Source organism: Pseudophryne corroboree, chromosome 5 (genome assembly GCF_028390025.1).
Source record: "Pseudophryne corroboree isolate aPseCor3 chromosome 5, aPseCor3.hap2, whole genome shotgun sequence".
Classification (NCBI taxonomy): Eukaryota; Metazoa; Chordata; class Amphibia; order Anura; family Myobatrachidae; genus Pseudophryne; species Pseudophryne corroboree.
In genome coordinates this window covers 500,320,470-500,336,128 of record NC_086448.1, presented here as the reverse complement: position 1 = coordinate 500,336,128, position 15,659 = coordinate 500,320,470, and the positions used below count along the sequence as shown (strand labels likewise).

General features: G+C 46.6%; 1 protein-coding gene across 2 annotated transcripts in view; it reads left to right on the top strand.

Annotated features, from left to right (window-relative positions):
- Positions 1-15,659, top strand: part of KDSR (3-ketodihydrosphingosine reductase) — a 130,463-nt gene that overhangs the window by 75,449 nt on the left and 39,355 nt on the right. For both annotated transcript variants that reach the window (XM_063923017.1, XM_063923018.1), the window contains exon 6: positions 1,930-2,025. In XM_063923017.1, coding sequence (XP_063779087.1) covers positions 1,930-2,025 — 96 coding nt within the window. The remainder of the gene's footprint in view (positions 1-1,929; positions 2,026-15,659) is intronic.

Below are 15,659 nucleotides of genomic sequence, written 5' to 3'. Positions count from 1 at the left end.
CTCGCTGGATCTGTAACACGATTCAGCAGGCTCATTCTGCGGCTGGGTTGCCGCTGCCTAAATCAGTTAAGGCCCATTCCACAAGGAAGGTGGGCTCTTCTTGGGCGGCTGCCCGAGGGGTCTCGACATTACAGCTTTGCCGAGCAGCTACTTGGTCAGGTTCAAACACCTTTGCAAAGTTCTACAAGTTTGATACCCTGGCTGAGGAGGACCTTGTGTTTGCTCATTCGGTGCTGCAGAGTCATCCGCACTCTCCCGCCCGTTTGGGAGCTTTGGTATAATCCCCATGGTCCTTACGGAGTCCCCAGCATCCACTAGGACGTTAGAGAAAATAAGATTTTACTTACCGGTTAATCTATTTCTCGTAGTCCGTAGTGGATGCTGGGCGCACGTCCCAAGTGCGGACTTCTTCTGCAATACTTGTATATAGTTATTGCTTAAATAAGGGTTTTGTTATGGTTGCATCAGGGTTGATCTGATGCTCCGTTGTTGTTCATACTGTTAACTGGGTATGTTTATCACAAGTTATACGGTGTGATTGGTGTGACTGGTATGAGTCTTGCCCTGGATTACAAAATCCTTTCCTTGTACTGTCAGCTCTTCCGGGCACAGTTTCTCTAACTGAGGTCTGGAGGAGGGACATAGAGGGAGGAGCCAGAACACACCAGAATACAAATTCTTTCTTAAAGTGCCCTGTCTCCTGCGGAGCCCGTCTATTCCCCATGGTCCTTACGGAGTCCCCAGCATCCACTACGGACTACGAGAAATAGATTTACCGGTAAGTAAAATCTTATTTTATTTTTTTCTAATTATTTTTACTTTAACCACCATAACCGCTTCCTACAAGTGTCATACGTAGGTTTTAGGTCCATCTGCATGTTATGCCGATTCGAATTTTAACAAAAGTGTATTTGAAGGAAATTTAAATATATTACAGCATGCTGCTAACAACATACTGAATACCACCACATACCAATGTATTGAAAAAGTAAAATTTTCAGTATAGCCTAATTTGACTGCATGTGTACACAACATATACTAAATGCTGGCTATAATTAGAAGTATAATAATCATGTTGTTCAAGAGGTTCTGGCTTAATAAATTCACAGCATTTATCAGTGCAAACATTGCATTATATTCACTAAGAAAAAAATAAAATGATAATGTGTTGTGCTTTCCTCTTAGAACATATGTATAAGTATTTGTACATTTCCTTTTTAATTGTCATGAATAGTATGAAAAAGTTACAGTAGGATCTCTGGATAGTTACAAACGACCAATGTTCTAATATAGAAATGACAACAAGTATTTTGTTGCTATACGTTCAGAGACTTTTCAGCTGTAACCAGTGCACCGATCTTAGTAAATGTTCTAACATTTGCCAGTAAAGCAGCATTGTAATTTTGTAATTTGTGCATTATTAGGAAAAAACTCCTTGTAAGGCACATCTGGATTTCATGTCCCAGAGCTTGATGTTTTTGTTTGACCTATGAAATGATACAGTCCTCTTTTATATAAATTAAAGCATTTATCCTAATGATACCATCTATTCTTTGTCGCTCAGGTTTGAAATTGTTTATGAATGTAATATGTATTTGTGCTTCAGTAATATGGTTCTCATTGTGTGCCAAATCATATAGCTGATTATAATGCTAGAGCTATCTCTTGTGTATGCTGGTCATTCACAGTGGCAAGCGATTGAAGGCTACTTTTTGTTGTTGTTATTAAAGCTGGCATTTAAATCCAAATATATTAATTTTCTAGCTAATTAGCGGCTCATTCTTTCAAAGGCACCCTGTGTTTTGGCAAGATTGCAAAGCATGGCTGGGATGATATTGTGTTTATGATCTTGTTGTGGAATGTGTGTATAATAACTCATCTGTAGTGTTTCAGAAACCTGGAATTATATCTCGTTTTATTTAATTTTAGGCTCAGGAGAAGCTTGGTCCAGTTGACATGTTGGTGAATTGTGCTGGAATGTCTGTTCCAGGAAAATTTGAAGATATAGAAATTGAGCAATTTGCCGTAAGTTTCAGATGTTTTCAGAACTTTTTTTTTTTAATCCTAAATATGTTTAGCAAGCCGGATCACAGAAGTATTTCTCTACAGATGCCCTCATTATGCTGCAGATTTAAAAAAAAAAAATATATAACTCTTTCATGGAAAGAGTGTTTTACACGTGTGACCAGACTACATTTGGTGGACAAAGTAAAGAAAACACTATTGTCTTTAACAATAAATTCTGTATAAAATTGGTGTTAAACTGCCGTGTGCCTATAAATACAGACTGTTTATCACATGGAGTAGACTACATAAGTCCCAAAGAGGGCTTTGTTGTTGTATTGCAATTTAGCACCCAGCTCCTTGAGTGACAATGTCCCAAATGTATTAAGCCTTAATAAGAGATACAGTAAAAGTGGAGACGGATAAAGAGTGGTAAATGACCAGCCAATCCGCTTCCTAACTTCCATGTCATGGGCTGTGTTTGAAAAATAGTAGATTAAGGGAAAGGGGAAAGGTGGAGTCCTCTGCACTAGACCTTTATCAAGTTGATAGTGTTTATAATGAATAGTATGATTCCCCAATTTAGGTATTATGCCTTAATTCAAAATATTATCTAGGGGGTGCTACCGTAGACAATAAAGTGGAAGAAGAGTACTGGAAAGGAAAGAATTGTATCTTTGTTGGCGCACTTATTAGGAAAAAGGTAAGTATATTTAAAATTTTACTTTTAATATCATATAATAAAAAAATGCCTGATGATGTGAAAAATGACAAGACAAAAATTACAAATAATGAATAAATTTATATCAAATTCACTTGTGTGATCCACCAATAGTATATGACTGCTATTAGAACTGTCACTAGAATTTGATTAGGACATATACTACTCAAATATCTGTAGTTTCACATGGAGTATATTAGAATACAATGGACCTGATAATGTTCTTCCTTTATCAAAGCTATTATCGCTTATAGTGGAGACATATAGTTCATTTGTTTCCTTCCAATGTAACTTATACTGTTACTATCTCAGTGGTTACAACAGTTGCACTATAAGTTTGCAGGTTCCTATCCTATATAAAACAGTCTCAGATTATTCACTGTGTCTGTTTATTGCGTAGATATCAGAATGAGCATAGGATATAGCAGAGTGCCGTGAGTTAGATAGTATCACACTTTTATCGAAGCTATTGACTCTTATAATAGAAGTATGTTATGACACATCGCATGCTGATCATGTGACAAGCCTGCCGCCTGTAAGTCCTAATATTCATTTGCTATCTCAAATGGTGTAGCAATTATAACATATTGGTTCTTTTGCCAATGTAGCTATTTGGTTACTAGCTTAAAGGTTGTAACAGTTGCAGCTGAAGTTACGGATTGATTTGTCCTCTATTAGACAGTCAAAACTGATTCACTGTATCAATTCATTACTTAAAATATTCCAAGCAGATGCCAGAGTGGGTCTATGAAATGTACTAATATAATACGGCAAGATGTATTCGTATTTACGCATCAGGAATACAGCTCCACCATGTTAGCTATTAGAATTAAGTGGATGTGAGCTATTCACTGTGTATATCCAGTGCGCAGCAACTCCCCAACCTAGGTTTAGGGTGTAGCTGTGTGACAGGCTGATTTAATTCAGCAGGATATACTCATACTGATATGTCAGGATTGTGGCTCTACCTTTCTCTATCGTCCTAGTGGATGCTGGGGTTCCTGAAAGGACCATGGGGAATAGCGGCTCCGCAGGAGACAGGGCACAAAAAGTAAAGCTTTTCCAGATCAGGTGGTGTGCACTGGCTCCTCCCCCTATGACCCTCCTCCAGACTCCAGTTAGATTTTTGTGCCCGGCCGAGAAGGGTGCAATCTAGGTGGCTCTCCTAAAGAGCTGCTTAGAAAAAGTTTAGCTTAGGTTTTTTATTTTACAGTGAGTCCTGCTGGCAACAGGATCACTGCAACGAGGGACTGAGGGGAGAAGAAGTGAACTCACCTGCGTGCAGGATGGATTGGCTTCTTGGCTACTGGACATCAGCTCCAGAGGGACGATCACAGGTACAGCCTGGATGGTCACCGGAGCCGCGCCGCCGGCCCCCTTGCAGATGCTGAAGTCAGAAGAGGTCCAGAATCGGCGGCTGAAGACTCCTGCAGTCTTCTAAAGGTAGCGCACAGCACTGCAGCTGTGCGCCATTTTCCTCTCAGCACACTTCACACGCAGTCACTGAGGGTGCAGGACGCTGGGGGGGGGGCGCCCTGGGAGGCAAATGTAACCTATATAAAGGCTAAAAATACCTCACATATAGCCCCCAGAGGCTATATGGAGATATTTAACCCCTGCCTGGATTCACTAAATAGCGGGAGACGAGCCCGCCGGAAAAGGGGCGGGGCCTATCTCCTCAGCACACGGCGCCATTTCCTCTCACAGCTCCGCTGGTCAGGACGGCTCCCAGGTCTCTCCCCTGCACTGCACTACAGAAACAGGGTAAAACAGAGAGGGGGGGCAAATTTATGGCGATATTTTGATATATATAAAGCAGCTATAAGGGAGCACTTATTATAAGGCTATCCCTGTTATATATATATATATAGCGCTTTTGGTGTGTGCTGGCAAACTCTCCCTCTGTCTCCCCAAAGGGCTAGTGGGTCCTGTCTTCGTTAGGAGCATTCCCTGTGTGTCTGCTGTGTGTCGGTACGTGTGTGTCGACATGTATGAGGACGATATTGGTGTGGAGGCGGAGCAATTGCCAAATATGAGGATGTCACCCCCTAGGGAGTCGACACCAGAATGGATGCCTTTATTTATGGAACTACGGGATAGTGTCAACACGCTAAAGCAGTCGTTTGACGACATGAGACGGCCGGACAATCAATTAGTGCCTGTCCAGGCGACTCAAACACCGTCAGGGGCTGTGAAACGCCCTTTGCCTCAGTCGGTCGACACAGACCCAGACACAGGCACTGACTCCAGTGGTGACGGTGACGAATCAACCGTATTTTCCAGTAGGGCCACACGTTATATGATTTTGGCAATGAAGGAGGCGTTACATTTAGCTGATACTACAGGTACCACTAAACAGGGTATTATGTGGGGTGTGAAAAAACTACCTATAGTTTTTCCTGAATCAGAAGAATTAAATGACGTGTGTAATGAAGCGTGGGTTGCCCCTGATAAAAAGCTGATAATTTCAAAGAAATTATTGGCATTATACCCTTTCCCGCCAGAGGTTAGGGAGCGCTGGGAAACACCTCCTAGGGTGGACAAGGCGCTAACACGCTTATCTAAACAAGTGGCGTTACCCTCTCCTGAGACGGCCGCACTTAAAGATCCATCAGATAGGAGGATGGAAAATATCCAAAAAAGTATATACACACATGCAGGTGTTATACTACGACCAGCTATAGCGACTGCCTGGATGTGCAGTGCTGGGGTAGTTTGGTCAGAGTCCCTGATTGAAAATATTGATACCCTGGACAGGGACAATATTTTACTGTCGTTAGAACAAATAAAGGATGCATTTCTTTATATGCGTGATGCACAGAGGGATATCTGCACACTGGCATCACGGGTAAGTGCTATGTCCATTTCGGCCAGAAGAGCTTTATGGACGCGACAGTGGACAGGCGATGCGGATTCAAAACGACATATGGAAGTTTTGCCGTATAAAGGGGAGGAGTTATTTGGAGTCGGTCTATCAGATTTGGTGGCCACGGCTACAGCCGGGAAATCCACCTTTCTACCTCAAGTCACTCCCCAACAGAAAAAGGCACCGACTTTTCAACCGCAGCCCTTTCGTTCCTTTAAAAATAAGAGAGCAAAGGGCTATTCATATCTGCCACGAGGCAGAGGTCGAGGGAAGAGACAGCAACAGGCAGCTCCTTCCCAGGAACAGAAGCCTTCCCCGGCTTCTACAAAAGCCTCAGCATGACGCTGGGGCTTCTCAAGCGGACTCGGGGACGGTGGGTGGTCGTCTCAAAAATTACAGCGCGCAGTGGGCTCACTCGCAGGTAGATCCCTGGATCCTGCAGATAATATCTCAGGGGTACAGGTTGGAATTAGAGACAGATCCACCTCGCCGTTTCCTGAAGTCTGCTTTACCAACGTCCCCCTCCGAAAGGGAGACGGTTTTTGGAAGCCATTCACAAGCTGTACTCTCAGCAGGTGATAGTCAAGGTACCTCTTCTACAACAAGGGAAGGGGTATTATTCCACTCTTTTTGTGGTACCGAAGCCGGATGGCTCGGTAAGGCCTATTCTAAATCTGAAGTCCTTGAACCTGTACATAAAGATGTTCAAGTTCAAGATGGAGTCACTCAGAGCAGTGATAGCGAACCTGGAAGAGGGGGACTTTATGGTATCCTTGGACATCAAGGATGCGTATCTCCACGTTCCAATTTACCCCTCACACCAGGGGTACCTCAGGTTCGTTGTACAAAACTGTCACTATCAGTTTCAGACGCTGCCGTTCGGATTGTCCACGGCACCTCGGGTCTTTACAAAGGTAATGGCCGAGATGATGATTCTTCTTCGAAGAAAAGGCATATTAATTATCCCATACTTGGACGATCTCCTAATAAGGGCAAGGTCCAGAGAACAGCTAGAGATGGGATTAGCACTGTCTCAAGAAGTGCTAAAACAGCACGGGTGGATTCTGAATATTCCAAAATCCCAGTTAATGCCGACAACTCGTCTGCTGTTCCTAGGGATGATTCTGGACACGGTTCAGAAAAAGGTTTTTCTCCCGGAGGAAAAAGCCAAGGAGTTATCCGAGCTTGTCAGGAACCTCCTAAAACCAGGAAAAGTGTCTGTACATCAATGCACAAGAGTCCTGGGAAAAATGGTGGCTTCTTACGAAGCAATTCCATTCGGCAGATTCCACGCAAGAATTTTCCAAAGGGATCTGTTGGACAAATGGTCAGGGTCGCATCTTCAGATGCACCTGCGGATAACCCTGTCTCCAAGGACAAGGGTGTCTCTTCTGTGGTGGTTGCAGAGTGCTCATCTATTGGAGGGCCGCAGATTCGGCATACAGGATTGGATCCTGGTGACCACGGACGCCAGCCTGAGAGGCTGGGGAGCAGTCACACAAGGAAGAAACTTCCAGGGAGTATGGACGAGCCTGGAAACGTCTCTTCACATAAACATTCTGGAACTAAGAGCAATATACAATGCTCTAAGCCAGGCAGAACCTCTGCTTCAGGGAAAACCGGTGTTGATCCAGTCGGACAACATCACGGCAGTCGCCCATGTGAACAGACAGGGCGGCACAAGAAGCAGGAGTGCAATGGCAGAAGCTGCAAGGATTCTTCGCTGGGCAGAGAATCATGTGATAGCACTGTCAGCAGTGTTCATCCCGGGAGTGGACAACTGGGAAGCAGACTTCCTCAGCAGACACGATCTTCACCCGGGAGAGTGGGGACTTCATCCAGAAGTCTTCCACTTGCTGGTAACCCGTTGGGAAAGACCAATGGTGGACATGATGGCGTCTCGCCTCAACAAAAAACTGGACAGGTATTGCGCCAGGTCAAGAGATCCGCAGGCAATAGCTGTGGACGCGCTGGTAACGCCTTGGGTGTACCAGTCGGTGTATGTGTTTCCTCCTCTGCCTCTCATACCAAAAGTATTGAGAATTATACGGCAAAGAGGCGTAAGGACGATACTAGTGGTTCCGGATTGGCCAAGAAGGACTTGGTACCCGGAACTTCAAGAGATGATCACGGAAGATCCGTGGCCTCTACCTCTAAGGAGGGACTTGCTTCAGCAGGGTCCCTGTCTGTTTCAAGACTTACCGCGGCTGCGTTTGACGGCATGGCGGTTGAACGCCGGATCCTAAAGGAAAAAGGCATGCCGGAAGAAGTCATTCCTACTTTGATTAAAGCAAGGAAGGAAGTAACCGTGCAACATTATCACCGAATTTGGCGAAAATATGTTGCGTGGTGCGAAGATCGGAGTGCTCCGACGGAGGAATTTCAACTGGGTCGATTCCTACATTTCCTGCAATCAGGATTGTCTATGGGTCTCAAATTGGGATCTATTAAGGTTCAAATTTCGGCCCTGTCGATTTTCTTTCAAAAAGAATTGGCTTCAGTCCCTGAAGTCCAGACCTTTGTTAAGGGAGTGCTACATATACAGCCTCCTGTGGTGCCTCCAGTGGCACCTTGGGATCTCAATGTGGTTTTGGACTTTCTAAAATCTCATTGGTTTGAACCACTAAAGAAGGTGGATTTGAAATATCTCACATGGAAAGTGACCATGCTTCTAGCCCTGGCTTCGGCCAGGAGAGTGTCAGAACTGGCAGCTTTATCTTACAAAAGCCCATATCTGATTTTCCATTCGGACAGGGCAGAACTGCGGACTCGTCCGCATTTTCTCCCTAAGGTGGTGTCAGCATTTCATCTGAACCAGCCTATTGTAGTGCCTGCGGCTACAAGTGACTTGGAGGACTCCAAGTTACTGGACGTTGTCAGAGCATTAAAAATATATATGCAAGGACAGCTGGAGTCAGAAAATCTGACTCGTTGTTTATATTGTATGCACCCAACAAGATGGGTGCTCCTGCGTCTAAGCAGACGATTGCTCGTTGGATCTGTAGCACAATCCAACTTGCACATTCTGTGGCAGGCCTGCCACAGCCAAAATATGTAAATGCCCATTCCACAAGGAAGGTGGGCTCATCTTGGGCGGCTGCCCGAGGGGTCTCGGCTTTACAACTTTGCCGAGCAGCTACGTGGTCAGGGGAGAACACGTTTGTAAAATTTTACAAATTTGATACTCTGGCTAAGGAGGACCTGGAGTTCTCTCATTCGGTGCTGCAGAGTCATCCGCACTCTCCCGCCCGTTTGGGAGTTTTGGTATAATCCCCATGGTCCTTTCAGGAACCCCAGCATCCACTAGGACGATAGAGAAAATAAGATTTTACTTACCGATAAATCTATTTCTCGGAGTCCGTAGTGGATGCTGGGCGCCCATCCCAAGTGCGGATTATCTGCAATAATTGTACATAGTTATTGTTAACTAATTCGGGTTATTGTTGAAGGAAGCCATCTTTCAGAGGCTCCGCTGTTATCATACTGTTAACTGGGGTTAGATCACAAGTTGTACGGTGTGATTGGTGTGGCTGGTATGAGTCTTACCCGGGATTCAAAATCCTCCCTTATTGTGTACGCTCGTCCGGGCACAGTACCTAACTGGAGTCTGGAGGAGGGTCATAGGGGGAGGAGCCAGTGCACACCACCTGATCTGGAAAAGCTTTACTTTTTGTGCCCTGTCTCCTGCGGAGCCGCTATTCCCCATGGTCCTTTCAGGAACCCCAGCATCCACTACGGACTCCGAGAAATAGATTTATCGGTAAGTAAAATCTTATTTTTACCTAACATGAATGGGTGTTACCCTAGGTACATTGATTTCATCCACAGCCCTAATTGCTTTCTACCCTCCTGTAACCTGTATATATGATAATGAATAGGGTATTTTAGGAAATATGGGTATTTACTAAGCAGTCTACAATATGAGGCTGATTTCATGACATTTTCTGCACACACATAAAATTGTAAAAATTATATAAATACAATAAAGACACACAAGTGAATTTGGTATTAATTTATTCATTATTTGTAATTTTTGTCTTGTAATTTTTCACATCATCAGGCATTTTTTTATTTTATATTAAAAGTTAAATTTTAAATATACTTACCTTTTTCCTAATAAGTGCGCCAACAAAGAGACAATTCTTTCCTTTTGAGTACTCTTCTGTGTTTGAAAAATGACAGTTAGGTACTGGATGGCTGGTACTTTATTTCGCATTATCCATCTGCACTTCATCACTTTGTAAGGCTTAATACATTTGGGCCAATATTAGAAGGATGACCACAGAATGACAACAAAGATCTTCTTTATTCACCACACCGCTTTGGTGTATCAGGACACATCTGTATATCGGAGAGCTGAGATCTATCTTCTTCCGAATCATTGTACACAGGATTTAGCAAATATTTGCAGTCTTCCTATAGCAAATATTTGCAGTCATCTGTGTTTTGTTTTGGGCTGTATTTTTTTTTTTTTTGGCATTTGACTTATTTGATCATTTATGTAATAGCATATTTGCAGAAGTAGATTTATTTCTCCGACAGGGTCCACAGGTTATCCACAGGATAACATTGGGATATGATGACGAGACAGCGGATTTGCACCAAACGGTCAAAGCTTTCGGCCTCCCAGCATGCAACGGGCCGCCCATATATCCTGACTCGGGCAAATCAGTTTTTTGTTTGGTGCGGCAGGAGCCGAACCTTGGTCAATGGGCTGCTGGGTTTTAGCAGCAATAAGTTTTTTTTTTTTTATTATTATTTTATTTTTATAGTTTACTATTTTTTTTTGAGCAATCTTTCTAAAAAGCGTCTTATACGTACCTTGGAAAGAGTCGCTCCATCAACTCCCCGCCGGGTCGCGACAACGCTTATCAACGTGTACAGTGCTGTTTCGGCGGGCGTCTGTGTAGGATGTACTAGCAAGTCCAGCAGACGTTACCAGGCTGTGGCCGGAGCACGGGGAGAAGGTAAGGCATCCGTGCCGGTTAGTAGGGGAACACGGACACAGCCGCACTGTTTTGGGAGGAGACTACTGAACAGTCACTGACGCGGATGCCATATCGAGTGCACCAGCGCTAGGCCTTAGGAATCATAGGCTCCAGGGGTAGTATGAGGCCGCGACCCCTAGGGTTGATGTCAGCAGTGGGGAGTAAGACGCTCCCTTGGTCGTCCCTCCCCTGGTTCATGACCAGTTTCCTCCGAGTTTCCCACCATGAACTGAGTTCCCGCTTCCGTCTGAGACGCTGTGTATGTAAAAAGTCGCAGCATAGGCGGCTGTATGACTGGTGCGTCAGTGTTCACTTGGGCATCTGTGTTCACTGTAGGTTTACGGGGCGAATGTACACTATTGGCATCTGGATCCACTCAGCGTTCGCTAACGTATTGATCGATCCTGGAAGCAGGGTGAAGTCTCCCTGTATCCTACTCTCCTGAGCTGGGTGATACAGCACTATGGGGGTAATTCAGACCTTATCGCTCACTAGAATTTTTTGCAGCGCTGCGATCAGGTCTGAACTGCATATGCACTGCAATGCGCAGGCATGTCGCACAGGTACAAAGCAGATCGCCGCTCAGCGATGGGTTTGTGCGAAGAATCCATTCGCATGGGCGATTGCAAGGAGATTGACAGGAAGAAGGCGTTTGTGGGTGGCAACTGACCATTTTCTGGGAGTGGTTGGAAAAACGCAGGCATGTCTGACGTCAATTCCGGTCCTGGATAGGCTGAAGTGTTCACAGCGGCTGAGTAAGTTCTGGGCTACTCAGAGACTGTACAAGATCTGTTTGTACAGCTCTGCTACACATGCGTTCGCACACTTGCAAAGCGAAAATATAGTCCCCTATGGGCGGGCGACTATCTGTTCGCAGCAGTGCCAAAAAACCCTAGCAAGCAATCAGGTCTGAATTACCCCCACTGTCTCTATCTACCTTTAGAGTACGAATAGTTGGATAAGTGCCTGATGCATATGAGTCTGAAAACTATTGCTGCTGTTTTCTTTCGCTGTGTGATTGAGTACGGTTAAAACTCCTATATAGGGTAATGCAGTAATATGTTCTCCTACATACTTAAAATGTATTTGTAGTTGATTATGTGTTCATATTGCTTATTATACTAATGTATAACCTGTCACTGATTGCTAGTGTGATTGCTGACTTTACTATAGTTCTGTCAGTTTTCTGTGTATTCCGATCCTCAATGCTGGTGCAAAGCAGGGTAGGGTCGGATTGCATGTCACTTTAACACATTTTAAAGTGATTACAGTCACAAATTGTGTAGTTAACACTGTACAGGTGTGTGATTTATTTATCGTGTCTAAGAGCGGCAAGGGTGAGGAAAATACACTTTCTCTGACGTCCTAGTGGATGCTGGGAACTCCGTAAGGACCATGGGGAATAGACGGGCTCCGCAGGAGACTGGGCACTCTAAAAGAAAGATTAGGTACTATCTGGTGTGCACTGGCTCCTCCCTCTATGCCCCTCCTCCAGACCTCAGTTAGAATCTGTGCCCGGCCAGAGCTGGGTGCTCCTAGTGGGCTCTCCTGAGCTTGCTAGAAAGAAAGTATTTGTTAGGTTTTTTATTTTCAGTGAGATCAGCTGGCAACAGACTCACTGCTTCGTGGGACTGAGGGGAGAGAAGCAAACCTACCTGCTTGCAGCTAGCTTGTGCTTCTTAGGCTACTGGACACCATTAGCTCCAGAGGGTTCGAACACAGGGCCTCAGTGATCGCGCTGAGCCCAAAAAAAAAATGGGTCCCAGGGACCCCTCACTTTTGAAAATTGGGGTCCTACCGGTCTTTTTCTGGGTCCCATCGGAATGAAGGTTCTTTTTAAACTTAATCTTGTTTGGACACTACAAAAGTGTTTCAAGGTGGGGGGATGGGGTGACGATGCTGCTGGGCTGTGTAGCGTGCAGGACACCCTGCACCAGAGCTGTAACTAGACATTTTGGTGCCCTTAGGCAGAAAGTGAGTTGGTGTCCCACCTACCAGACCGCAAAGTATAGGCAATGCGCGGCGAAGGCGCGCCACAACATTTTAGGGGCGTGGCTTCATGGGGAAGGAGCGTGGCCACATAATAGTGCCAATTCACATTACACCACACAGTAGTGCCGCTTATACACATTGCACCAGGTAGAACCTCCGATGCACACTGCACCAGGTACAGCACATTATACACTTTGCACCAGGTACAGCACGTTATACACTTTGCACCAGGTACAGCACGTTATACACTTTGCACCAGGTACAGCACGTTATACACTTTGCACCAGGTCCAGCACGTTATACACTTTGCACCGGGTACAGCACGTTATACACTTTGCACCAGGTACAGCACGTTATACACTTTGCACCAGTTAGATTGCGTTATACACTTTGCACCAGTTAGATTGCGTTATACACACTGCGCCGGTTAGAGCGCGTTATACACACTGCGCCAGTTAGAGCAGCACGTTATACACACTGCGCCCGGTAGAGCAGCACGTTATACACACTGCGCCCGGTAGAGCAGCGCGTTATACACACTGCGCCCGGTAGAGCAGCACGTTATACACAATGCGCCCGGAAAGAGCACGTTATACACAATGCGCCCGGTAAGAGCACGTTATACACAGTGCGCCCGGTAAGAGCACTGAGGCACACTGCACCCGGTAAGAGCACTGAGGCACACTGCACCCGGTAAGAGCACTGAGGCACACTGCACCCGGTAAGAGCACTGAGGCACACTGCACCCGGTAAGAGCACTGAGGCACACTGCACCCGGTAAGAGCACTGAGGCACACTGCACCCGGTAAGAGCACTGAGGCACACTGCACCAGGTAAGAGCACTGAGGCACACTACACCAGGTAAGAGCACTGAGGCACATTGCAGTAATCACCTTGTCGTCTCCCCCCCCCCCCCCTTCCCCCGGAACTAGCAGCCAATCCATCACCCACGGTGACGGGGAAAAACACAGCCGACCACAGCTCCAGCCCCTTTCCCTCCGACCACTTCTTACTCCCGGCATCATACAGCTGCACCGTCGCCGCGGGAACCCCGGCCCCCTCAGCAAGCCCAGGCAGTCACTCAGACGGCCGTGACTGACCCGCGTCATGGCCGAAGCTATAATACCACCACCATATTTCACCGGGTGGCCATAGCGGACTGTCACACAGGGAACGCACCACACGTGCAGGGATCGGCGTCCTCCGTGATCTAGTGGGTAAAGCTGGGCTTAGTGACTGGGGCTTCCCGCGGTGCCGTCTGAGGCAGTGGCCGCGCTGCCGCTCTTGCTTTGAGAGAACACCTCAAAGCAAGAGCGGCAGCACGGCCACTGCCTCAGACGGCACCGCGGGAAGCCCCAGTCACTAAGCCCAGCTTTACCCACTAGGTCACGGAGGACGCCGATCCCTACACATTGCCAGCACCCCCGAGAGACGCTGTGGCAACCCCCCCGTAACCCATCCACCACCTGCATTACCCTTCACTCACCGACACCGAGTCACCGTCTGCAAGCAGCCAGGCACCAAAGAGGAGGGAAAACTGGCTCCACCTCCTCTTTATATCATTCAGCCCGGGGCCAGCGTGTCAATTAAACAAATCCCCCTTAGCGATTGGCTAATGAGGAGCGCATCCCCGGGGACCCTCCCACTTTTTAAACTGGAGTCCCATGTCTTAAACGGGTAAAAAACGCGCCATATCGCGTTTTTACGATCACTGGGCCTGACCTCGATCGTCCGTTCCCGGAGCCGCGCCGCCGTCCCCCTTGCAGAGCCAGAAGACAGAAGAAGGAGATAAAATCGGCGGCAGAAGACTCCGGTCTTCATTAAGGTAGCGCACAGCACTGCAGCTGTGCGCCATTGCTCCCACTGCACACCACACACTCCGGTCACTGTAGGGTGCAGGGCGCTGGGGGGGGGGGGGGGGGCGGCGCCCTGGGCAGCAATAAGATTACCTTTTGGCACATTATGCACATAATACAGTCTGGAAAACTGTATATGTGCAAAAAACCCCGCCATTAAGGTATTCAAAACGCGGGAGAAGCCCGCCGCTGAGGGGGCGGGGCCTTCTTCCTCAGCACACCAGCGCCATTTTCTCTTCACAGCTCCGCTGGAAGGACGCTCCCCAGGCTCTCCCCTGCAGTATCCAGTACAAGTAGGGTAAAAAAGAGAGGGGGGGCACATAAATTTAGGCGCAAATAAGATATAAGCAGCTATTGGGAAAAATCACTCAGTATAGTCTAAATCCCTGTGTTATATAGCGCTGTGGTGTGTGCTGGCATACTCTCTCTCTGTCTCCCCAAAGGACTTTGTGGGGTCCTGTCCTCAGTCAGAGCATTCCCTGTGTGTGTGCGGTGTGTCGGTACGGCTGTGTCGACATGTTTGATAAGGAGGGTTACGTGGAGGCGGAGCAAGGGCAGATAAGTGTGGTATCGCCCCCGACGGGACCGACACTGGATTGGATGGATATGTGGAAGGTCTTAACAGACAGTGTTAACTCCTTACATAAAAGGTTCGATGATGCAGCAGCCTTGGGACAGCCGGGATCTCAGCCCGTGCCTGCCCAGGCGTCTCAGAGGCCATCAGGGGCTCATAAACGCCCGCTAGCTCAGATGGTAGACACAGATGTCGACACGGAGTCTGACTCCAGTGTAGATGAGGATGAGACAAATGCACAGTCTTCAAAAGCCATCCGATGCATGATTACTGCAATGAAAAATGTATTGCACATTTCTGATATTAACCCGGTTACCACCAAGAAGGGTATTATGTTTGGGGAGAAAAAGCAGCCAGTGACTTTTCCCCCATCTGATGAATTAAATGAATTGTGTGAGGAAGCGTGGAGTTCCCCCGATAAGAAACTAGTGATTTCTAAGAGGTTACTGATGGCGTACCCTTTCCCGCCAGCGGACAGGTTACGTTGGGAAACATCCCCTAGGGTGGACAAGGCGCTCACACGCTTATCAAAAAAGGTGGCACTGCCGTCTCAGGATACGGCCGCCTTAAAGGAGCCTGCGGATAGAAAGCAGGAAGCTATCCTGAAGTCTGTGTATACACACTCAGGTACTATACTGAGACCTGCTATTGCTTCAGC